Source organism: Urtica dioica, chromosome 11, assembly GCF_054948205.1.
Source record: "Urtica dioica subsp. dioica isolate 48M chromosome 11, U.dioica_male_clone48M_v1_H2, whole genome shotgun sequence".
Lineage (NCBI taxonomy): Eukaryota > Viridiplantae > Streptophyta > Magnoliopsida > Rosales > Urticaceae > Urtica > Urtica dioica.
Window position 1 is genome coordinate 5,398,422 of NC_142766.1, and position 24,637 is coordinate 5,423,058.

General features: G+C 40.3%; 3 protein-coding genes across 3 annotated transcripts; 2 read left to right on the forward strand and 1 right to left on the reverse strand.

Annotated features, from left to right (window-relative positions):
• The first annotated feature begins 5,872 nt into the window (after positions 1-5,872).
• LOC149380834 (Protein kinase superfamily protein) lies at positions 5,873-8,589 on the forward strand. The gene is made up of 6 exons (XM_089600744.1): positions 5,873-6,236; positions 6,308-6,558; positions 6,998-7,380; positions 7,670-7,802; positions 7,931-8,020; positions 8,113-8,589. The coding sequence occupies exons 1-6, from the start codon at positions 5,945-5,947 to the stop codon at positions 8,272-8,274; spliced, it is 1,311 nt and encodes a 436-aa protein (XP_089456870.1). The 5' UTR covers positions 5,873-5,944; the 3' UTR covers positions 8,275-8,589.
• Positions 8,590-14,070: 5,481 nt separating this feature from the next.
• ERCC1 (nucleotide repair protein) lies at positions 14,071-16,955 on the reverse strand. The gene is made up of 9 exons (XM_089629862.1): positions 16,638-16,955; positions 16,352-16,469; positions 15,708-15,811; positions 15,525-15,624; positions 15,371-15,447; positions 15,099-15,198; positions 14,916-14,987; positions 14,759-14,827; positions 14,071-14,616 (listed from the first exon to the last, which is right to left on the reverse strand). The coding sequence occupies exons 1-9, from the start codon at positions 16,880-16,882 to the stop codon at positions 14,302-14,304; spliced, it is 1,200 nt and encodes a 399-aa protein (XP_089485988.1). The 5' UTR covers positions 16,883-16,955; the 3' UTR covers positions 14,071-14,301.
• A 1,446-nt stretch (positions 16,956-18,401) lies between these two features.
• On the forward strand, positions 18,402-20,336 carry LOC149380836 (uncharacterized). The gene is made up of 3 exons (XM_089601217.1): positions 18,402-18,742; positions 18,985-19,078; positions 19,230-20,336. The coding sequence occupies exons 1-3, from the start codon at positions 18,402-18,404 to the stop codon at positions 20,334-20,336; spliced, it is 1,542 nt and encodes a 513-aa protein (XP_089457343.1).
• The last annotated feature ends 4,301 nt before the right edge of the window (positions 20,337-24,637 follow it).

Sequence of the window (24,637 nt, forward strand, 5' to 3'; positions counted from 1 at the left end):
CATTAATATGGAAAAGATATAGCTTCAACAATCTTCATTCACTTCACCTCTCAATATGTAAGACAATAATCCAAGCATCCACATGACTTCTGTGACTTGCAGAGAAGCTTTAGTACACATATTTTTAATTTTATATTTATAAATCGGACCTGAGAAATACTAGCAGATATTAGGGACAATTTCCAACCCATGCAGACAGTGACTCACCATTGTTTAATGGGTCGCAGACAATTAACAGTCTTTTTCAACCTATGTGCATGATTAAGAGGAAAACACAAAAGACAAAAGAGAAGGAAAAAAAATGAGATAAAACTTATAATCCTAAAAGGTGAGAGCAAGAGGGAGTGATTGAGGGGAAAAAAACTATTTGTTTGGCTCACAAGATTAGCTGTCTCCTGAGGTGGATAAGCATATTGATACATATTATTCCCACCTTCATTTTATTTTGCTAAATAATAAAGCAATCGAAATACAAGAACACAAAATATAAATCTAGACACAATTAGACATTAGACTGAAAATTGAAGTGAGCCAAACTATTCAACATTCATTTTCACCATTCAAAGAGTTATTGTCAGAAAAGGAAGCGTTGGAAGTACTATAGCACGTTAAGAGGGAATGCTGCTTACACACTGAATAGTAAATATTTAAATACCAAAGTAAAGACAGCTATTATAATCGAGGAGTTAGATGTCCGCCCGCCAGTGCTTAACTCATAGTTACCCGTTAGTATACATGACTAAACGGGATTCCTTGAAAAAAACTAAATAATATAGAAAAATTACACGGATTAAGTCACTTGAAACGTTGAAATTGCAATCTGGCCTACGTTTCAGCTAAATTTCAAACATAGTCACAATTGATGACGTGACTTTTATTAGTCATTTAGAAAATTACATGTTTATCATTTGCTTAAAAGTCGACTGAATATCACATGTAGTAAACGTTTGACCGCCAAAATCGCCTATTTATTTTGGTTTATTTTCGTTTATTTCTTACATGCTATATGAATTTATTCCATCATATTTTTATTTCTTGTTTTGTAGGTCAATTAGTTGCTCTAATTTGATGAATTTGATTTTCATTGACTTTCTCTTTCAATGCACACGAATATATCTCCTTAATTAAGGAGTACTTATGTTTTTATTTTATTTTTTGAACGTATGAAATTTTTTTATAATAGGCATAAAAAATCATAATTGTTACAGCCTTAAAATTTGAAAAATGCATAATTTATAAATAAAAATTAATGAAAATTTACTGACGATTTACACGAAAATTTACTGACGATTCACAAGTTACTTATTTTAATCAATATTTAATTTGTTTCCTATATTATATTCATTAATGATTTTTATAAATAAAAATTAACAAAAATTTACTGATAATTCACACGAAAATTTACTGACGATTCACAAGTTACTTATTTGAATCAATATTTAATTTGTTTCCTATATTATATTCATTAATGATTTTCCATTTAATTATTCAAATTTGAATCCAAACGTGTAATAAGTCTGATAACGTTGTTGACTTTCTTATTAGTAGGACTCAAACGTTGGCTACTGTTTTATTTTCACTAATTTAAACCACACAAGGGTATATTCGATATTTCATAATCGTAAATTTCAGTAAATGGCTAGATTACAAAATTTACCAAACGTGGGCTAGTTCTTAAAAACCATGTTTCAAAATGGTTACGTTGCTAGTTTGCCCAATAATATATTACTTATATATATATATATATATATATATATATATATATATATATATATATATATATATATTATGTAAGGGTTGGTTTTTAACCTATAATTGTTGTGACTACTTGTCATGTCTCTTTGTATTATTTTCATTCTCTCTTTCATTTTGGGTATTATAATAGCATAGCCTCTCTTTGTTTTCTCTCATAATCGTCTCTTTGTTACACTAGGATTAGTGTCTCGGTTTTGGGAATTACGGTATGTTTGAGCTTCATTTTTGGGGTTTTCACTTGATTTTGAGTCGCATTATATAGCTCTGTCATTCTGGTATGTCTCTAGTCTTGCTTCACTTTCACACCGATTGTCTGCCATCTCTGGCTAGGGTTAGTCCCTCTCGTAATTTTGTTGAGTATTTGATTGGAGATTTTGTTTACATTGTCTGATTAGTTGCTTGGATTGAGTTTGTATGTTTGTTCATCATGGATAGTGCAAAAGATGATTCGCTTCAGTGCATCATTGTGCAATTGAATTGGTATAATTATTCGTATTGGAGACAGCTATATGATTAAGAACTTTTTGAAAGGGAAACATGTGTGGGTTCCCTGGAACCTACACTAAGATGAAGAACGACAAGGATGCACTATGACAAAACTGTTTATCAACTACAGTTTTATTTTTGATAAGATTACATTTCGGGTCTAAAAAGTAAAAATGGAGTCTGTTAAAGTAAACTACAGTCATCAAATTTATGGGATTTATTAGAGTATATATTTGATAACTGTAATAAACCCAAACCACTACCATCATGAACCCACCGTCACCAACACAAATATATAACCCCACTATGCTCGCCGGTAAATTCCTTTCTCCAAATCTCAGATATCTCTTTTTCTCTCTTTCTCTTACTTTTTTCAAGATTCCGACCACCACCACTCATACTTCACCTCTACTCCGCTGAGTCTATTTCTCTCTCTCTCTCTCTCTCTCTCTCTCTCTCTCTCTCTCTCTCTCGCTCTCTCGCTCTCTCACACTCACGAGCACTCGAGACAAAGATCTAAGTGATGAAGTTGTTGTGTCCCTCCATCTTTGTGTCTTTGGAGTTCTCTGGCTTGGGGCTTGCATGGCATCGGTTTTAATTTTCATTTTTGGATTTCATTTTTCATGAGATTATGGTTCAGTCTTTGAAGTTTGAATTTGAGATTGACGGTTCTTTAAAATTTAAAGATTTTGTTATTTGTTAGTGGATTTCAACAAATAACAAAATCTTTAAATAAAAATGGATTTTTCCTTATCCGAACCCCAACAAAAGTTGAATACAATGGATGCAGTTTTGCGAGCAAAATGGTCGTGATGATGCTAATTGGATGACTATGCCTCATTCAAAGTTTGGGTCATTGGGAGGCACAATGACCCAAACTTTGAATGAGGCATAGTCATCCAATTAGCATCCTCACTCAAAATCTGGCATCCAGTCTCACTTACATTCTCTGAGTCTCTGTCTCCAAACATGGAAGATATCGGTCTATCTCTAGATTATGGAAGCACTCTTAATATCTTATTGCTACACTCACAGAGTAGTTTCAAAAGTTTATTGCCTTCGAGCCACATGCCACAACAATATCTCAAAGAAAGTTTGATAAGAGCGTTTCATACGCAATAATCACATGTGTTTATTTTTTTATTTTTTTATTATGGTTTTTGTGTGTTTATGATGATTTATGGGTTCAAAGAAGTATAAGAGCTACTAGAGTTACTATGGAGTCATTTCTCAACGAAACGAAGCATCCAAGAGTCGAAACGAGTCAAGACGGAGACTTGTGCTTGAAGAAACAAAATTGGGAGGTTCCAAACGCCGCACAAAATGCATGCTAAGCTCCTTCCAACTCTGCGCATTTCGTACAACCTCCCGCGAGCTTCACCCTGCGCCCCGCACGGGAGATTCTGTGCTCTGCACGGAGTCGTGTTTTAGGAAATTCGAATTAGCAATTTATAATCATTTTGAGCCGTCAGATCAGTTTTAATGAATCAGATTATTCCGAAAATAAGCTAGAAACCTATGCGTCCTAGAGTCTCATAAAACATATCTTTACCTTTTTTAGTTTTCTAGTTTTTATTGGTTTTGGAAAAGCTCGGGGGAGAAGAAGATTTTGGAGAAGAACCGCTTCATCATCATCACTCCATTCATCGATTACAGTTTTTATTCTCTTCTCTAATCTTTGGAACTCCCATTTTTTATATTGTTTTTCTTTTTAAGCCAATGAATTCTAGCTTTTCATATTTTTTTATCTGTTACTCTCGTCCCCATGAACTAAGTCCATTAAGGACTATGGTGTAGCAAGTCTCTTGAACATGGTTATGAATTCGTTTTTATGCAATTGAAGTATTTATTCACTCTATTGGGCTTTGTTTAAATGAATTCTGTGTGTAGTGCTTGAATATGATTAGCTACCTCGTTCATGATATTAGAATTGACTTGATGCTTGAGAAAAATTAGATTGATTGTGCGATTGAATTAATATACCGTAATACATTTCTAATGACTAAAGATAGCTAGGTTGTTATGGAGTCGTGTGTAAATTCTTGTGATTAAGGCTAGCCGTGTTTTTAGGAGTTGAGATCGAGAGATAATATTCCGACATACGCTTAGGTTGTTAGATGCTTGAGAGAGATTTAACAATACTATGAACGTGAGCATGATTAGCAAAGTAGGAGTGTTTGAATCGAGCGTTATTTTCGTGAATCCCAACCATAGGATAGACTTGTAAAGCCATTGCCCTTGCCTTCTCATATAAAAAATCCACATTTTCTTGCTTTGTTTATTTTTATTTGTTAATTTAGTCATAATCATCATCATCGTACTCTTGGGTTCAATTCGTTACTAGTTAGTTTCATTATCGATTAAGCCTAGTTCTCGTGAGATTGACGCGTTCTTATGATTATACTGCTTTAGTGACTGCGTACACTTGCGTATAAAAAATTCGCAACATAGGTTTGCCTTCTTGTATATATATTCCTCTATATGGGCCATTAAAATTCTGGAGCCTCAACATCACATGTCACCAAATTCTAACTTTCTTTTGTCTATTAAATTTACACATTCTATATCCATCATGACCGCTAATCACACTCATATTCCATTAGTCGGAATTGGCTCGATTCATACTCCAAATATGTCATTCTTCAATTATGTGATTTAATTTGGTTTCTCATTTTTTTTTTCTCACACTCTTGTTGTCATGTGCATAGTCTTCATTCCAATAACCTAATTTGGACAGACCATTATAAGTAAGAAGACTTTAAATTTTAGATGATCGAGAGTTCCTAATGTTGTAACTTTTAGTGTTGATTTATCTTCATTACGTTTGAGTTCTTCTTCTATACTTTATATATGCAATTCTAATCTCTGACATATTTCAAGTTCACGGTTACAATACTTAACATTCACATGAGCATTAAGAAAATTGAAAAGTTATGATAAACAGAAAATTACAAAAATAAAAAAATAATAATAAAAAGAATATAGAAAGCTCTTTGCACATACTAGATGCCATTATCTATGTTGCAAAACAATTATCTATGACTCAATTATATTATGATAAGCACTGCAAAATGTGTGTGTGTGTGTGTATATATATATATATATGTATGTATGTATATACATATATATAGTGAAATAAGCTCAATTAGTTGTAAGATAACGCGAGTATGTATATATGACATCCAACTTGAATTTTAAAAATAATCATGTACGCTAAATCCATTTTACGCTTCGGCTCTCGTGGCCCAATTTCATGTATTATTGAGAGGTACATAACTGGCACAGTTGCCAATCCAGCTATAAATTGGGTGAGAATAACAAAGTAAGTACGTATTCACAGACTTATTTTGCATGTCCAATATGCTTATTATGTTTCCTGAGTAGATTATTATCGGGCTTTTTTTTTTGGTTAATATTTCTGAAACTGACAAATGCTTCCAAAAAGATTTTTGCTAGAGAGACGGACAACACTTAAAGAAATTACAGCAGATGCGACGAGTATTGAATGAAATGTACAAAAACCACTTTGCTTTATCACATGCGTGAGAGAAAGAGAAAAGCGATATTGACTTGCCTCTCTCTCTCTCTCTATATATACACAAATTTATAGATAAATAAATGAACAGTTATTTGTAACCTTTCCAAGGCCAAATTCTCTCTCTGTAACAAGCTTTCCATATTTTCTCTCTGTAGTTGTGCTATAATGGAAGTTAACTCAGCCGCTCATAAAAAGCACAATTATTCACATTCCCATTCTCATTCCCAGGACCAGGAGAACAAGATTTTCCCTTCAACGCCGATCCTCATAGCCGCGATATCCATAATCACATTCATGGCTGTCCTCTCAACGCTTCTCATAATCCTCATGCTCAGAAAACTCAAATCCAGGAAAAGAATTGCCCAGCTGTACAAGGACAACAGTTCGAGCACAATCGAAAGTGGACACAACACGAGGTTCATATCTCAGACCACAATAAACTTCAACGCTAGTCCAGGTACGTACACTAATGGTAATATTAGAGGGCCAATATCTGTGAAGTGATTGAGTTCATTGTTTTGTTTGTAGAGTTGAAAGGTGGGTGTGTTTATGGAACGAAGCTGGTTCGGCCATCGCCGCAGGCACGTAGGCACAAGGGAGCGCAGGTAATGACGTATAAAGAGGTTGAAGCGGCGACGAATGGGTTCAGCGAGGGAAACGTGATTGGGAAAGCAGGGCTTGGTGTGGTCTATAGAGGGGTCCTCGCTGATGCCACTGAGGTTGCCATTAAAGTGCTTCGTAGGGCTGGGAAGCAAGGAGAGCGTGCTTTTAGGGTTGAGGTCATTTATTCTCCATTTCTTCCCTTCCTTCACCTTTTTATCTTCTCTTTCCTCGTGTCTCTTTTCTGCCCTTGCATTAATTGTCTTCAATGTAAGTAAAAAAAAGTCAACCATTTTAATTGTTTTAAAAAAAATACTATTACATGGTCCGTATAATTAAATCATTTGCGGCTCTATAATATCAGGCATCAATCGGTCAACCTGAGAGTTATTAATCCTCAATCTATAATAATCAAATCTCGAGGTGCATTATATATATATACATAAAGGTTCTTAGGGCAAACAATTCCTTAAATTAAATAATTTTAGTAGTATTATGATTCAAAGATTTATTTTAATACTACACCCTAAACATGTTTATTAGCAAGATCATATACATATATAAAATGGAGTTTTATTCTAATATTGTTAAAAGTATCCCTAAATGAATGATTGGCAGGTTGAGTTGCTGAGCAGATTGCAGTCTCCATACCTAGTTGAGCTTGTGGGTTACTGCGCCGACCAACACCACAGGCTTCTGATCTTCGAGTTGATGCCTCGCGGCAGTCTCCAAGGCCACCTCCACGGTGGGGGCGATCAGGAGCCGTTGGATTGGGGGACCCGGCTGAGGATAGCCCTCGATTGTGCGCACGCCCTCGAGACCCTCCACGAGCACGCCATCCCGCCTGTCATCCACCGCGACTTCAACACCGCCAACGTCCTCTTGGCCCACAACTTCCGAGCCAAAGTCTCCCACTTCGGCCTCGCCAAGACCGCCTCCGACAAGATCAACGGTCAGATCTCCACTCGCGTTCTGGGGACCACCGGATATTTGGCGCCAGAGTGAGATACATGCGTTGTAGTCATCTCAATACTTCTAAGCCCATGCACATGGGCATTGGTCCCCCTCGTGGACTTTTTTTATTATTATCTAGATTACATGTGATGATAACTATGATCCGACTTTGGTAACATTTTCATTTAATATTTTATAATGGAGACATTTCCAACCCTCAAATTTGTAAAAAAATATCATAAGCAAAATATTTAATAAAACGCAAGTCATTAGATAGACCTTCTTTTAGATTTTCTAAACGCTAATTAAGCAAGTGAAATTATATTGTAAGTGCAGGTACGCTTCGACAGGGAAGATCACAACGAAATCTGACGTGTACAGCTACGGCGTGGTTCTTCTAGAGCTCTTAACAGGCCGCGTTCCAGTCGACACAAAGCGGCCTCGAGGAGAGCATGTCCTTGTATCATGGGTCAGTTCTCAATGCTCTTCTCCCGTAGAAATACTACGTCATTAGTTACTCAGTTTATGGTCAATTAGTAGTTTTGGAATAGAAACTCATAATACTTAGCAGGATCAACGTTTATCTTCCCTTTTCAGGCCCTACCAAGGTTAACAAACAGAGAAAAGGTGGTGGAGATGGTTGACCCGGCTCTAAAAGGAAACTACTCAAAGAAAGATCTAATTCAGGTACTAATATAAGATGATACTCCCATTTAATGGGACCATATGTGTATATATTCTTAACACTAACGTGGCACTTTTTCTGTCTATTGAAATAGATAGCAGCCATTGCGGCGATGTGTGTTCAGCCAGAAGCAGATTACAGGCCTCTAATGACTGATGTTGTACAGTCACTCATCCCATTGGCTAAGAGCTCTATTGGAACTTCTGCAAGATTTCCGAGCCAAAGGACAAGCCCTCAATATCATATTGCTCCATGAAATCTTAACAAGGATAGGACGTTAAACCTGGTTTGTAGATTTCTAGTGAGGATATCTCTCTGATGAACCAGATGTGAATTGAAAATATTACTTGTTTCCTAGACTAGGAGACCTGGCGTTTTTCTCATTCTTTTAACAAAGCAGATTTTCTGTGACAAATTATATATATGTTGTAATATGTATATCCAACATTTAGTGCCTAATAATAGAGAATCCATCTCCCTTCTTATAATTATATCTTAGTATAATGACAAAAAAAAACCCTTACTATGCAGTGAAAGCCGTCCCATGAATTTATAAATAATGATTCGGCTCCAATTGGTATCAGAAATGTGACACTTTTTTATCAAGTCTCATTTGTAGGGTTTAATAGTTATGTTTTTGTTTTTTTATAATGCAATTTTGAATTCATAATTTTTCCAAAATTAATATGAGTTTTAAGTATAAAGGATATTGTTGACAATTTCTGCAACTTCGACTATGATAAACCTTCACGCGCAAGCAATCGATGCAAACAACACACAATCAAGCCAAACAATCAAAGAACAAGACACGGATAATTTCGGTGTTAAAACCTACATCCAACATTCATCCACTAATCAACGATGATCAACAGGTAAAGGATTACAAACAGTCTGACATTTCCGAGAATACAACAAATGAGAATCTCTCAAGAAGATCAACTCGAGATGAGTTTGAACTCTTCCTCTCTTTCCTCTCATCTTTCCCAATCCACTCACACTTTCTCAATTCTGTTTCCACCCCTGTAATTGTCCCATAAATCTCTAACAGAATAACACTCACAATCCAATCTTTACATATGTGTACGGTTCATTACATAGTTTCAATAATTATAAATATGTCCCTAAGAACTATTTCTTTTATCACTTGAACTTCTCCAGTCTTCAAGCTTTGATCTGGTGTATTCCCGCCTTTAAAAGCTTCCTATGCAGTCCCTTTTGCTTTGACTTCCTGTGTGCACATAACTGAAGGCTTCACTTGTGTTGATCTTCATGAGCTCGAGTTAGCTGTCAACATTTACATATATTGTTGACAGAAAAAATTAGTACAATAATTGTCTCACGAATAGCACTTGGTTCCGAGCTTGTAGCCTCGAGAATTTCAAGTGTCTAGGGGTCTGGAAGTGTAGTACATTGGGAGCTGGTGTTTGCCTCATTTTTAATGAGAGCCGAGCTTACCACATATTCCGACACGATCAGGTAGATGTCCAACGGCTCTCCATCTTGCACGGGTCGAAGGCCAGCTGAGGTGTTCTTTCAGAGCTTTGAAATCTTTGTTGCACTGCTCGGTCCACTTGAAATCTTTTGATCCCCTTAGGGCGTCGAAGAAATGAATGCTCCAATCAGTTGATCTTGATAGGAAGTGACTCAGTGCCGCTATGCATCCTGTTAGCTTATGGACTTCCTTGATGCTCCGAGGTGGCTTCATGTCAGGAGGGCCGTCATCTTCTCGAGATTCTCTTTGATTCCTCTTTCATGGACGATGAAACCCAAGAATTTTCCTACAGGGACACCAAAAGTACATTTCAAAGGGTTAAGTTTCATGCGAAACCGACGTTCAAAAGATCTTTCTAAGTCTTTGGGATGATCGCTTGTTCTTCGACTTTTCACTAGTAAGTCATCGATGTAAGTTTCCATCGTGACGCTTAGCAAGTCTCCGAACATTCTATTAACTAATCGTTGGTATGTCGCACCAACATTTTTTAATCCGAAAGACATTATTGTATAATAGTATAGTCATGGGTCTGTTATAAACGCCATGTGGTCTTGGTCTAAAACCATACATAGGGATTTTATTATATCCTGAGTACGCATCCATGAAGCTTAAAAACTTGTACCGTGCCGTGGCGTCGACCAACTGATCAATCATCGGCATGGGGAAGCTACAGGCTTTGTTCAGATCTGTGAAAGCCATGCAAGTTCGTCATTTTCCGTTAGATTTTTTTACCAAGACGGGGTTGGCTACCTAATTTGGATATTTAGTTTCACAGATCGATCTGTTTGAGATTATCTTATCTACTTCATCTTTTAGGACAGTGTATCTTTCACTACTTAATGCCTTCTTTTTTTGTCTAATGGGTTTTCCTTTCGGATCTATGTTTAGTCTATGAAAGCTAGCTCGAGATCTATCCCTATCATGTCGGCCTGAGACCATACGAAGATATCTAAATTATTTGACAGAAGAGTAATGAGTTTGTTTTTAATACATTATTCGAGATATTTCTTGACCCTGAGCTTTTTCTGACTGCTCGGGTCTTTGGGCGACTTCCTTCACTTGATCTCCTGGCCCGCGTGTTCCTCGGCTTGGCAGACATAGGTGAGGTTGGTGCGCACCATCATCACCTTATGACCATGCTTGTCCTGATTATTTTTAAGATATTCAGCGTAGCAACTTTTTGCGAGGGCGTGCATGCCTTGAACTTCTCCGACTACCTGGTCGGTGGGGAACTTCATCTTCAAATACTGGACCGATGTGATTTATCTGAGCTCTTGTAAGGTTGGTCTCCCTATTATAGCATTGAATGATGACTTGCCGGGAAGCACCACCCACTTGGTGTTAGCGGTGTTGCTCCTCGGATGCCCCCTGACAGTGATCAAGATCGAGATTGTTCCTTCAGACTCAATCAAGTCTCATGTGAAGCCATAAAGGCTTTCTGGGGATGGGGACAGGGACTCTTTATGAAGGCCCACCCTGTTGATTGTTTCTCCGTAGAGAATATCGACTCTGCTTCCATTGTCCATCAATATTTGGTGAACCGTTCGATTTTCAATGATGGCTGAGATTACCAAGGGATCATTGTGCGGGAACATTACCCATCGTGCATCTTCTGCAGTGAAAGTAATTGGTCTCGAGCTTGGCTTTTCTACCTTGCTCTGTCGTTGTTTTACTGCAAATGAAACCTGGCAGTATCCGACTGTGCTTCCCCCACGTAGCTCTTCTGAGCATTTCTTGTATTTCTTCCAATGTGTGGTCCTCCCACGATCAGAGAGATTTCTCTGTACGCTTCCTTTTCTATGTCTCCTCGATACTTCTTCTGTGATACTCTCCAGATCAGTGATTCAATGCCCTCTTTTAGGTTGAAACACTCCGAGGTCTTGTGACCGACATCGTGATGGAATTCACAATATTTAGTTTTATCCCTCTTGGAGATATCCTTCTTGATCTTGTTTGGCATCGGGAAATTTTCTTTAACCTAGGTAAGACTGAAGAATATTTCCTTTATATCATGCATTTAAGAGTTGGTATTTGTCGAACTTATTGGCGAAAGGCTTAGCAAGGCCTGCTTTAGAACGATTTTTTTTTTTTTTTGAGTGCCCTCGGACTGCCTCTCTCCTCACTTTTTTCGCCGTATTTTTGGTGGCTCGAACTCGCGTGCTGTCAACCTAGCTTTCTCGGAATTGATGTACTTCTGAGCTCTCTTCAGAAAGTCATTGTAATCCCAAGGGTTGGTTTTTTTTAGGGACCATCAGAATTATGATTCTGTTGGATCCCTGTGCTGATGCCAAAGAGCTTGAAATCTTTGTTGAGATCGTCTACTTGGAGCGCTTGCTCTGAGTATCGATTTATGTAGTCTTTTAGTGATTCATGAATTTGTTGACCAGAAGCCTCTTTGGGAGTCTTCCAAGAGCTAGATCCGATGATTTGTTCCATGAATTTTTGTGCCAACTGCTTCCAATATCCCATTGAGTTCGGCCCGACTCTTGGTACCATCTTTTGGCTGAGCCTGAAAAAGTGATAGAGAAAGCTCGGCACATTTACTCGAGTCCGGCTCCTTATAGTAGCATCCAAGAGGTGAAAGTGTCAAGGTGGTCACCAGGATTGGTTTTTCCATCGTAGGTCAGCATGCTTGGCATTCTGAATCGCTCGGGCAAAAGATGTTCTAACACCTGAGCCGTGAACAGAGAGACAACTTCTCTGATTTTAGGGGCCAGATCTTCTGACACAGCTCTACTTCCTCAATACGACGCTTCAATCTTTTGAAGTTGGTCTCATTGGTATTTGTGTTATCTCCAGTTTCTTTCGAGTTTTCCTTGAGACCTTTCATGGTCAGAGACCTACTCCTCTCAGATGAACGCTAGTACCGATCATGAATTTTTTTGTGGTTGGCTTGGTAGCCTTCTGAACCTGGGTCATTTTCTTCCCTCTCATACTGATCTTTGGCATGCTTCCTTGATTTCTTAATCCTTGGTTCATGCTCTGCAGGTCCTTTGCCTGGTCGGTGTGAGGGTTCTTCATCAGGGATCATCACCGCGCTCCACAATGTCACCCTCTTTGCTCGCAGCTTCTCCTCCAAGCCCTTATTGCTAGCTTCCAAGACCAAAAGACGCTCTTGCATCTCATTGAACTGTTTGGCCAAGCTGGGATGTGGCAGTTATTCAAAGAGCTCTACTGGAGTGAGTGGCAAGGTGCGGTTGTGGTGTTCGATGTGTGGATCGACTCCAGCGGTGGTGTTGTCTCCAGTCGGTGTTGACAAACTTGCTATCGATCTTCAACGCCATCCACTCCTTACAACGCCAAACTGTTGACAGACAAAAATAGTACAATGATTGTCTCACGAAGAGCATTTGGTTCCGAGCTCGCAACCCCAAGAATTCTGAGTTTCTAGAAAAGATTATCTATTAATACAGACGAATTTAGTAAAAGATAGGAAGTAAACGAGGATGCTGAACGATAGTGAAGTTTATGGCGAGTGCTTGTGTGTGTAAAAAAATGTGCCGACCCTCCTCCAGTCTTGTTTTCTCCTATTTATAGTTGTTTTGGTCGAGTTAGTGAGGTGATCAGTCTCACGTTCTCGATAGTTGCTGAATAACCGCTCCAGAGCGTGAGTAGTGGGTGGTTACTCGCTTGTCTGCCAGGCATAACTGTAGAAGTGGACGTTTTATTAAAGTTTTGAATTTGTATACATGTGTTTTTATTTTATTTTTACTAATCTTTAACCTATAAGTTTCTCTTCTCTTTGAAATTTTGCTTAGTAGGATTCGTTCTTTCCTTTAAACGGGTCGTTCCTTAATTTTTATGAACTCTCAAGCCTATTTGACTCGGGTTCGGTGATGGATTCTTACAGTTCTCGATGCATCTGAGTTACAGCTCGTGTAAATTATACAGCTCAAACTATGCAAATTATATGAGTAACATATATGTTGATTGGAAAGTCATATAATGATGAATACTAGAAGTGAACAGTCTCTAGTGAAAGGATTCTATATAAATAGTTTATACACGACCATGATCAACTTTTAGGATGCACCATTTGGATCATGTTTAAGTCACCGTGATAATTGTATTAGATTCCAACCATAAGTAGTCACAAACTCAGAAAAAATTCGATCTATCTCATTTGAGTTGATAATGTGTTTCGCTTCCTCTTACACAGCTAGCTTTTTTTTAGCTTTCTCCAGTGAAAATTCTCAAATCTCTATTGAGAAATACAAGAGAATCATAGTGTATTTTGTCTCTCCAACTAAGATGTTATTAGAGAATTGATCTTAATCACGTGCGAAATACCTTTTCTCTTCTCAGCACAAGCAATTGGTTTGGTTTTTTCTTAAAAACAATTTGCTGAAACGATTATGAACATCTATTTGTAAATAGATACGTGATGCATTCTGAATTCAATGCGGTTGAATTTATGTAATATTTAAAACTTGTATCTATTTTCTTTAAGGAACTTTACCCACTTTAGCCATTAAAATAAAACAAGAAAAGAAAAGAAAATAAATAAATAATAGTGAAAGAAATGGGAGGCAAAAGTCAAAGATCCAAAAAGAGCTAGAAAAGAAAAATGGATCGTTCGATATGGCACCACTTTGAGTTAGATAAGAGCCTAAGATAACTTATACATTGTTGTTAATAAAATATTGAGCGAGTATCTCAATAGATTGTCCACGTTATGTTAAGTTATGTACATTGGTCAAATGGATGATAACAATTCATTGAAGGTACTCTCTAGTCAGCATAGAAAATGTTCCAATTCAATCCTACTCAGCAGTCATTCACGCGGAAAGTTTAAGGTGAACCAGGACCACCCTCACGATTTGTTCTTCGAGCTTCCATTTCAATGGTAGAACTCTCTTCCCCTTCCCTCTTTTTACCAAATTTATCAGCATATTTGGAAAAAGCTACGGATAGTGTAGATTTGACGGTCACTTCGTGTCCCTTTCTTTTGCGTTTTTTATCCTTCCCTGTCCCTTTCTTTTCTTCGTCTCCTTTCACTGGAGCGGGTTCAACGTTGTCTTGGGTAGATGTTCCTGGATCAACAGAGTAGCTAGTAGGAGGAACTAGCTTGAATGGTTCGTGGAAAGTATCGTATAGGCGCTTCACCTAGAGAGATCATACATTAAACTATACGTTCAGCAATAAAAACAAATGAAAAAACAAAGGTGGTGATATTTATTTAGCAGCTCTATGGCCTCCGAAACCTGGAAAATCACAACTTGCAGAAATAATAAATAAACAGAAGAACCTTGCGCTCTCCTATGCCAGGGCAGCGTGCCAGGTCTTCCATTGATGCGTCCATGATATGAGCAAGAGTCTGAAATAATAACAGGACAAGTATTATATTGCAAAAATAAAAATGCAGGTCAACAAGGAATTGGCTATGCCTAATCAGCAGGGCTTACCCCAAATGTAGTACCGAGAGTCACTACATCAGTCTTGTTCACATGTCGAACTGTCGTGAGTGCATGACTTAGCTACATTCAACAATTCCAGTGAGAAAATCATAGATTTAAAATGTACACTTGGTCGTACACTAAAACTAGCCTATTTAGTCGGTAATAAATCGCAAAAGAAAATGCTGTTACCCGTGATAGATAATCTGTATCCATTTGTCCCTGTATAATGTCTGCAGATTTATTTTCGTAAACTTTTATCGTCTCCAAGTAGCGTCCACATTCCTCTAAGCTAAAACAAAACAAATTTAAGATGAAGAGTTTGTCGAGGAAAGCAAGTGTTGACCTAAGCGACTTCAAAGAAAGGGCTTTTATTACATTCCCTGGAGGGAATCATTTCATGTAACCTAAAGTGACATTATATTCATACGTGCCATATTGCTAGTGAAGGAAATGAAGAATACCTCCAACCACATAACAGCGTGCAATCGTGGAGCAAAGCGGTCTTAGTAACTTCAAGCAATGGCTTACCAACGTCCTCCTACACCAGAAAAGTCATCTTAATACGGAACAGGGAAAGATGATGTCCCAAAGTAATTACTTGGTTCAAGTTCTTACCACATCAACATGGCAAAGCACAACGCGAAGCTTGAAGTTTTTTTGCAGTTCCCGTATGCGATAATATAAGTAGTCTGGGTGAAGGAGATGATACCGAAGACTGGAAGCAAAACATTGTGTTTAACATGCATCGATTATGGAGAAAAAGACACAGCATTGTGATAACACCAGAAAAACTCTTACCTCAAGTAGAGAGCACATGAATTTTGACCAAGCATGTAGTCGCAAGGAACTTCTGCAAATTCCCATTTCACATTCCGAATATGTTTCAGCAATGGGTTTCCTTTCTGCATAAATATATTGCCACAATTCTTAAGCTTCATATTATGTTCTACTAAAAACGTGCATCTACTAGTCGGTTGGTGCTATTGCATAAGAAGTATGTAACTATTTCTTTTACTCGTGTCCGTGAGTTTAGTCATGGGGTGTCCATTGTCTGTCCTTATTCTAATCTCCTATCTAGCTGATCGTTGACGTGTATGCATTTTATTGTCAAAGTTCACCTCATGAAGTGAACAAGTATTTACCTTCCTTGCCACTCCCTTCCGATAAATTACATGTGCTTTACCTCGCGGATATGGTGCAACATATATATATCCTAGTTGAGCAAAATATTTCTCATTGTCGCTTACACATTACTAAAAAGCATATTTCTTTCAGCTTCCAATGTGCGTTGTTGTACGGTTCCAATAACAATTCATCACTTTTATTTGAATTGGTTAAGACATGTCTTATATAGTCAATCCAACGCCAAATTATAGAAACCAGCAATGCTAATATAAGTATACAACTACAAAAATCCAAGGAAGTGGGGATTAAAAAAACACCTGTCTATGGCTCACGAGGATTGCATTGCGTTTTTGAGAATACGAAGCTGAGGTGGAGGAGGAAGGAACAGAACTGTTAGACGCAAGAGATGATTGAACGTTGGTCTGACGGATTTCTCTGAACATACAATCATCACAAAAGCACTTCAATATCCAAATAAAACTCCGATGTAATTGTATTGAAGAACGCGGCTTTATCGTATCAGCAACATTAGTGATAGAGCACGCGAAAAGTAACACGAATTGCTTTGAAAATGACACCAAGGCGACAGAAAGAAAATCAAACCTTGAAGAATCGTTATCGGTTGCTTGGGATTGTTGCTGCGAGGAAGAGATCGAGATCGTCTTCTGAGTTGACGGAGGTGGAGGAGGAGAGTAGAATTCGGAGGATTTGAGGTGAGCAAATGCCTGAGAAAATGTCTGAGAGGGAACGAAAAGGGACTGCGTTGTTGATTTTGAGTCAAGGACTTCTTGGTACGATGGTATTTTGATAACTGTCTTTCTCTGGCTGTTTCCCTCTTTCTCTTCCATGGCCGTCGCTCAATGATTCTATTTGGTCGTCAGTGTTTTGTTTGTATTGGTGGAATGGGAACGACGGGCCACGGAATCGGGTTGTGCATTTCGAAAGCGCTTACTGGGTTAGAATTTTAATTTGAGTAATTTGGATCAATACAATTTTTAATTGGATTAATGACATAAAATCCCCCTAACCTCTTACACGTTTAACAAGTTCCTCGTGAATCTTCAAACCTTACCGATATTTACCTTTAAATTTTAAATTGTATCAAATGTACCCCCTTCCGTCTAAATACATGTCATTTTTTCCGGCCTAATTACCCCCGTCTCTTCCCTTCTCTGCATCCTATAAATCCTCTAAATTGGTAATGCTATCACAAATAGAGAAATGAAAAATTTAGACCTCAACTTGTACAAGTCTCCTTCTTTATCGTTAAAGTCTTCTATGTGATAAGCATGATGGTCAAGAGCGACCATTCTTTCTTCATTTGCCAATTCAACGAATTATACTTCGAAAAAATCGCATGGCGCTCTACTTCTCTCTCTTACTCGTAGGACTCGGAAGAAAAGAAGTAATTTTTTTTTTTGTTATAGAAGAATACATAAAAAATATTATAAAAAAATATGAAAATGAGTTTTAAAATTTTATTCATAAATGTGGCTAATTTCTGTTAAATATTACACAGAATGATGTTTTTCTATGCATCTTAAAAGTTGAAGATAAACGTTTGTAAGAAAAAAATTGTTATGAGGGCGCTTTGTTAAACGTGTAAGAGTTTAGAGGGATTTTATGTAATTAATCTTTTTTTTTAATTTTATAGCTATACGGCTTTTAGAAAGAAGTTGTGGGGGTTAAAAATCTACTTTCGAAAATATTATTTTATATTGGGCTTCAGTTCGGACCAAGCCCATTATCCTCTTAATTAACAGGTCCGCACATCAGTCTTGGGCCCGGTTCGATTTCAACAGGTCGGCCCAAGTCTAACTATATTCCAGATCGGCCCAAGCCCAATCGCGTCTTCCAGTTCGACCACGTCTTTCTGACAGGGAGAATCGGTCAGTCAAAGAGAAGCCGCGCCGCGAACACCAGATCCAGGACGAATTCAACCCCGACGATGCGAAACGGATCAAGCAACACGTGTCTTCAATAAAGAAGTCCCGCCTCGTCTATAAATAGAGGATCAGATGACGATTTGCAAGAGGAGTTTTTTAGTTTTTATTATCGGATTTATTAATTGAGTATTGCTGCTTTCAGTGCCGAGTTCGCCTGTGAGACTTCGTCTTCTGAAACCCCGATAAAATATATATCATATACTAGCACTTTAATATTTGTGATTGTTGATCGATCCAAAAATCGACATCAACAGTTTGGCGCCGTCTGTGGGAAAGTTCAGAAAGACCAACCTCGAAAGAAACAGTTCGTAAAAAAAAAAAAAAACAAAACAAAACAAAAAAACTTTCCATCATGTCTTCCACTCCGACTCATTACGAATCCGGAGAGGAGATCCTTTCGGGGATCAGGGCAATCCTGGATATGTTGACTAAAAAAATAGACGAGCAAGCAGAGACCAACCGGGCTCTTAATGACCGGTTGAATACTCTCTCGACTCCTCAACACACTCCGGACCCTCAGGCGGGATCCGAAGATACGACCGCCTCGGAATCTGCTCGTCAAGCAGCCTCGGCTGCGCAGACAAGCCGGGCTCTCCCTCCCGGAGTCCGTCTGGATTTCTCTGGGATCCAGGTCAGCCAAGGAACAGACCAGTCTCCCGACACAAGCTTCCAACTTGGGGGGACTACTAGCGAAGTCGCGACAGAAGTCACGATTGACCCTTCCGGTCTCCCTCCGCCTCCCATTGGGGAAGCACCATCCGGGTCTTTCCCGACTAATGTGGGACCTCCCCCTTCGGCGACCTATCAAATGTTCACCCCCAACGTTTTGGTGGGATGAATCGGACCCGTCATAGCCCGGTCGAGGCTACCGCGGTCACACCTACACGTACGGGACCTCGCCTCTTTCACGAGGGCGAACCCAGCATGACCGAACTAGACCGATTTAAGGAGTCGATAACGGCCGAACTGAGAGCTGTTCGCTCAGAATTTCATTCTGCAACCAGTTCGGCCCCCGAAATAGGTCGTCTCGTTGAAGAAACGAGGATGACTCCTTTTGCCAGAAATATTATCGAAGTGCAACTGGGAGATACCGGAAAGGTTCGCCTACCGTGGTATAGTGGCACTTCAAGTCCGAAAGCCTTTATCTTGTCCTTCAGAGTCACGATGGGACGAGTTATGCTCGCAGAGAGAGAATTGGAGGCAGGTTACTGCCAACTATTCGCAGAAAGCTTGTCTGGGTCCGCTTTAGAGTGGTTCTCCAAAACTCAAGCCGAACTCTATCGATAGTTTTGACAAACTATCGGCTGCATTCCTGAAACACTATTTGATGTTCGTGGAGGACGCTCTGACCATAGCAGATTTATGGGAAATTCAACAGAAAGAGAACGAATCCTTGAAGGATTTCATGATCCGTTACAAGGACGTGCTCTCAAAAATCTCTAACGTATGTCATGAATCTGCCATAACCTCTCTAAGGAACGGGTTAAGGCACGCCTCGAAGCTGAAACTAGAGATGACTGTTAACCGTCCCCTCACGTTGAAAGATGCGATTCACAAAGCCGCAAATTATGCGAAAGCCGAAGAGGAATTCGCTTCCTACGAGAGGCAACGCGCAGCTGAGAAGAAACTGTCCTCCAACACTTGGATAAGACCTGTAAATACTGGGGGAAACCCTCGCAGGGTCAACCCCCGCGACGCTACACCTCATGCCAGAAAGCTACACACCCCATCTAACTACGCCTTCCACGTCGATGAAGACATTAAGGAGGGAGGTCCCCTGAAAAAAAAATGGACGCGGGACCCCAATGCGTATTGCAGTTTCCATAAAGCTAACGGCCACGACATGGTTAATTGTGAAATCATGCGCAAGGCTCTAGCAGAAAAATACGCAAAAAGGGAACTAAAAGACGTTGATCTAGGACCCCCGCCAAAAAAGAAGGTCTTCAACAACAACAACAGAGGAAGGGGTAACTCCTCCCCCAAGAGATCGAGACCTATTGAGGAAGGGGAACCAAGTTCCCCACCGACCGTCGCAAAACATAGAGTTGACGTCATAATGGGCGGCTCGAAGTTTTGCAACGGAACGGTCAACTCAATTAAAGCACGTCAACGTCAGTTAAACAACCAGACCACCAGAATCAGACCAGAACAAGACGTTCAAATCTCGTTCTCCGAAAAAGAAGCCATAGGGACAACCGATCCGCACGACGACGCACTCGTAATCACGATTGACGTGTGTAAATGTGAGGTCGCGAGAGTCCTAATCGATGGAGGCAGCTCCGTAGATCTTATCTTCAAAGATACCCTGGCTAGGATGGGAGTCAGCGAAGACGAGATCGAAAGAGAACAAACCTAATTGACGGGTTTCAATGGGTCAACTACTCCATCCTTATGAACGATCAGGTTGCCCGTAAAAACAAGTGGAATCAATAAAATAGTGGAATTCCAAGTTTTAGACTGTGTCTCCCCCTACAATATTATCTTGGGAAGACCATGGATACATAGGATGAGGGCTGTGCCTTCAACCTTTCACCAATGTATCCGCTTCCCTACGCTTGAGGGGATAAAAGAGATCCGAGGCAATCAGGCGACCTCCCGCAGTTGTTATCTCACTAACCATAAGCATTGTGCTAAAGCGGTTAAAGAAGAGCAATATCAATTAATGAACGTGGGGTCGGCCGAGAGCGTTTCTGCACTAGAAGAATCCGACTCCATTGAATCCGGGTATTAATGAACGTGGAGGCGCCGAGTACCGAGATAACAGTCCAAGTACAGCTCGATTGCTCCGATCCTTCCAAGTGTGTCGGAATCAGAACCAAGCTTAAAGGTGGTATTAGGCGAGAGCTGATCTGTTTCTTAGAACGAAACAAGTCCACATTCGCCTGGTCGACCGAAGATATGCTAGGAATTAGCATCGAAGTTACGTCTCACCAGCTTAACGTCGATCCTAGTTTTAAACCTATAAAATAAAAAAGATGAAAACTCGGTCTCGACAGGGCACGAGTTCTCAACGATGAAGTCGAAAGACTGCTCAGTGCAGATTCAATCCGCGAAGTAAAATACCCGGATTGGCTGGCAAACACTGTCGTCGTAAAGAAAAAGAATGGAAAATGGCGGCTATGCGTTGATTTCACCGATCTGAATAAAGCATGCCCCAAGTACAGCTTCCCGTTGCCTCATATCGACCAGCTAGTCGAAGCAACCGCGGGACATAAGATCCTGTCGTTCATGGACGCATTCTCAGGATACAACCAAATCCTGATTCATCCAGACGACCAAGAAAAGACAGCTTTCATCACCGACCGAGGCACGTATTGCTACAAGGTCATGCCCTTTGGACTAAAAAACGTTGGCGCTACCTACCAAAGGCTAGTCAACGAAATGTTCAAAGAGAAGATAGGGAAAACGATGGAAGTGTATATCGACGACATGCTCGTAAAATCCCTAAGGGAAAACGACCACATAGGACATTTGGATGAATTTTTCGAGGTATTGAACAAATATCAAATGAAACTCAATCCCACCAAATGTTCATTCGGAGTCTCATCCGGTAAATTCCTTGGATATTTAGTTACCCAACGAGGAATTGAGGCTAACCCGGATCAATTACACGCCTTGCGGGAAATGCCTTCACCCCGTAATAGGCATGAAGTTCAGAGGTTGACGGGACGCATCGCTGCCCTCAACCGCTTCATCTCTCGGTCCACGGACAAATGTCTCCCCTTCTACCGGCTCCTTAAAGGAAACAAAAAGCTCGAATGGGATGACAAGTGCGAAGAGGCGTTCAAAATATTGAAAGAGTATCTATCGACGCCCCCGATCTTGGAAAAACCCGTTGCGGGGGAGCCGTTCTACCTGTACGTCGCAGTATCCCAAGCGGCCGTTAGTGGAGTACTCGTCAGAGAAGAGCAAGGGGACCAACGACCGATTTTCTATACAAGCAAGTCGTTGGTCGACGCTGAAACTCGATATCCTATTATGGAAAAGTTGGCCTTGGCCGTCGTTTCCGCCGCACGAAAACTTCGGCCATACTTCCAATCTCACACCATAATAGTAATGACATCGCATCCGCTCAGAAGTTTCCTACACAGCCCCAATCAATCGGGAAGGTTAACTAAGTGGGCCGTCAAACTGAGCGAATACGATATTGAGTACCGAATGAAGGCATCCACAAAATCACAAGTTTTGGCGGACTTCATCATCGAACTCCCAAGGGAAAGCCCCGCCGTAGCCGAAATCGAAGGTACCTGGACACTTAAAGTGGACGGGGCATCGTCAAAGCAAGGGGCAGGAGTAGGAATACACCTGACCTCCCCTCACGGTGAGACTATAGAACAATCATTCAGGCTCGACTTCATCGCATCAAACAACGAAGCCGAGTATGAAGCACTAATCGCCGAACTTAGGTTGGCCACTACAGTCGGATCAAAGAAAGTGGAAGCTTTCTACGACTCTTAACTCGTAGCAAACCAATACTCCGGGGAATACGAGACTAGGGATGAGCGAATGGAAGCTTATCTAAAAGTCGTAAAAGAACTAATGAAACACTTCGAAGAATTCTCCCTGACAAGGATCTCTCGAGGCGAGAATACTTCGGCCGAAGCATTGGCTGCATTGGCATCTACCTCTGGATCCGGACCTCAAAATGGTCATACCAGTCGAAACAATCAAACAACCTTCTATTGCCACAACCGTCACCACAGTCATAACAATAGAAGGGGGGGATTAGAGAGATGAAATACTGCATTACATCACGACTGATACGGTCCCATCCGATAAGATGGCAAAACGCAAACTCGTGCTGAGAAGCGCGAGATTTTGCATCATAGATGGAAGCCTGTTCAAAAGAAGCTTCGCAGGACCCTACCTCAAGTGCGTCGGGATGGAGGAGTCTAAACGAATCCTGGAAGACGTGGACGAAGGAGAATGCGGAAATCACGCAGGTGGACGAGCGCTCGCCATCAAAATAAAGAGGCAATGCTACTTTTGGCTAACCATGTTGGCAGATTGCGAGGCACACTCGCGCCACTGCAACCAATGCCAACGCCATGCCCCTAACATAAAAAGACCCGCGGAAGAGTTGTCCTCTATCTCGGCGCCATACCCATTTATGAAATGGTCAATGGACATCGTGGGACCAATACCGGTCGCCCCTGGCGGACTAAGATTTCTATTAATCTTAACAGATTATTTTTCAAAATGGGTGGAAGCAGGCACCTTCGTCCTAATAAAGGAAGTCGATGTCACAGCATTCATCTGGAAAAATATAATCTGTCGACATGGAACTCCCCACGAGATCATAACGGACAACGGGTCACAGTTCATATAAAAAAAATTCAGAAACTTTTGCTTCCACAATAACATCGAATTGAGGATGTCAACACCACGATATCCTCAAGGAAATGGACACGCGGAAGCTACAAATAAGACCATAGTAGATTCCATAAGGAAAAGGCTCGATACAAAAACAGGACGGTGGGCAGAAGAGCTACCAGGCGTGCTCTGGGCTTACCGAACTAGTCTGCGAAGGCCGACAGGGGAAACTCCATTTTCCCTAGTCCATGGAGTCGAATCAGTCATCCCAATCAAGCACCAAGTGCAGACCCTTAGGGTAGTGCATGCGCCGGAGGATGAATTCAAAAATAACGAATCGCTATGCGATGCCTTGGACCTCGTAGAAAAAAGCGGGACCTATCCCTGATACGGCAATCCCACTATAGGCAATAAATTGCCAGATTCTATAATAAAAGTGTTAACGAAAGAAGATTTGATGAAGGAGATTTGGTACTCCGAAAGATCTTCCAAAACACCGCTGAGGCTAACGCCGGGAAACTAGGTGCTAACTGGGAAGGCCCATACAGGGTCACCAAGTTTGTGCGTCCCGGAGTCTATGAACTCGAAACTCTGGACGGTATCCCGAATTTTAGATCATGAAACGTCTCGAACCTAAAGAAATACTATTGCTGAAAGCAATAAGAATCGAACTAGGACCGACTTGATCCCTGTATAAGGGTACGTAGGTAGCCCTAAAAAAGGCGCAGTCTCCTTACAACGAAAACATACATTTCACCTAGGACTCCGGACTCCGGACCAAGCTCGTGTTGGGGAATCAAGTGGGTATCAGACACGAACAATCGCTCTGATACCACTTGTCGGTGGATCGAGCTCGCATCGGACACGAACGATCGCTCCGATGCGCCTCGTCTTGAGATGATTCCACCATATAACCATATTAATGCGGGAAAATAATTAATTACGCTAATCATAAGCTAATTAAATTATGGTTATAATTAACAAGATCTAGTTATGTTTAATTAATTTAATTCACGAGAGCATATAAGTCAAGCAACCGATATAAGAGTAAACGAGTACTTACATTGATTTTCGGTTCAGCTACAGAATGCTCCAATCCAATCGCGTACTCCTTGCGTCGTCTTGATGAAGGACTCGAGGATGACACCTTAGTCTTCCGAAACGTAATCTTCGAGACGAATAAGAAAGATGAGTAGGCACAGTCTTTATCTCACTAGATCACGAAACTAGGTGTTTCGAGATCTCGCTCTTATTTTACTAAGAATGGAAACGAATTTCCGAGGGGAGGGGAAGCAGAAGTGCACAGCCAAGAGGAGGTTAGGTTGCACGAAATTTCTCTCAAAA

Excerpts from the sequence above, each read along its gene's own strand:
- LOC149380834 (XM_089600744.1), top strand. The coding sequence starts at position 5,945 with ATGGAAGTTAACTCAGCCGCTCATAAAAAGCACAATTATTCACATTCC. Across the intron at positions 7,803-7,930 it reads AGCATGTCCTTGTATCATGG|GCCCTACCAAGGTTAACAAA; the intron begins GTCAGTTCTCAA and ends TTCCCTTTTCAG. Across the intron at positions 8,021-8,112 it reads CAAAGAAAGATCTAATTCAG|ATAGCAGCCATTGCGGCGAT; the intron begins GTACTAATATAA and ends CTATTGAAATAG.
- ERCC1 (XM_089629862.1), bottom strand. The coding sequence starts at position 16,882 with ATGGAAGAGAAAGAGGGAAACAGCCAGAGAAAGACAGTTATCAAAATA. Across the intron at positions 15,625-15,707 it reads TCATGTGCTCTCTACTTGAG|TCTTCGGTATCATCTCCTTC; the intron begins GTAAGAGTTTTT and ends TTTTGCTTCCAG. Across the intron at positions 14,828-14,915 it reads CTCTCGGTACTACATTTGGG|ACTCTTGCTCATATCATGGA; the intron begins GTAAGCCCTGCT and ends TTATTATTTCAG.
- LOC149380836 (XM_089601217.1), top strand. The coding sequence starts at position 18,402 with ATGTTGACTAAAAAAATAGACGAGCAAGCAGAGACCAACCGGGCTCTT. Across the intron at positions 18,743-18,984 it reads ATTGGGGAAGCACCATCCGG|TTCGGCCCCCGAAATAGGTC; the intron begins GTCTTTCCCGAC and ends TTCTGCAACCAG. Across the intron at positions 19,079-19,229 it reads AACTGGGAGATACCGGAAAG|AGTGGTTCTCCAAAACTCAA; the intron begins GTTCGCCTACCG and ends GGTCCGCTTTAG.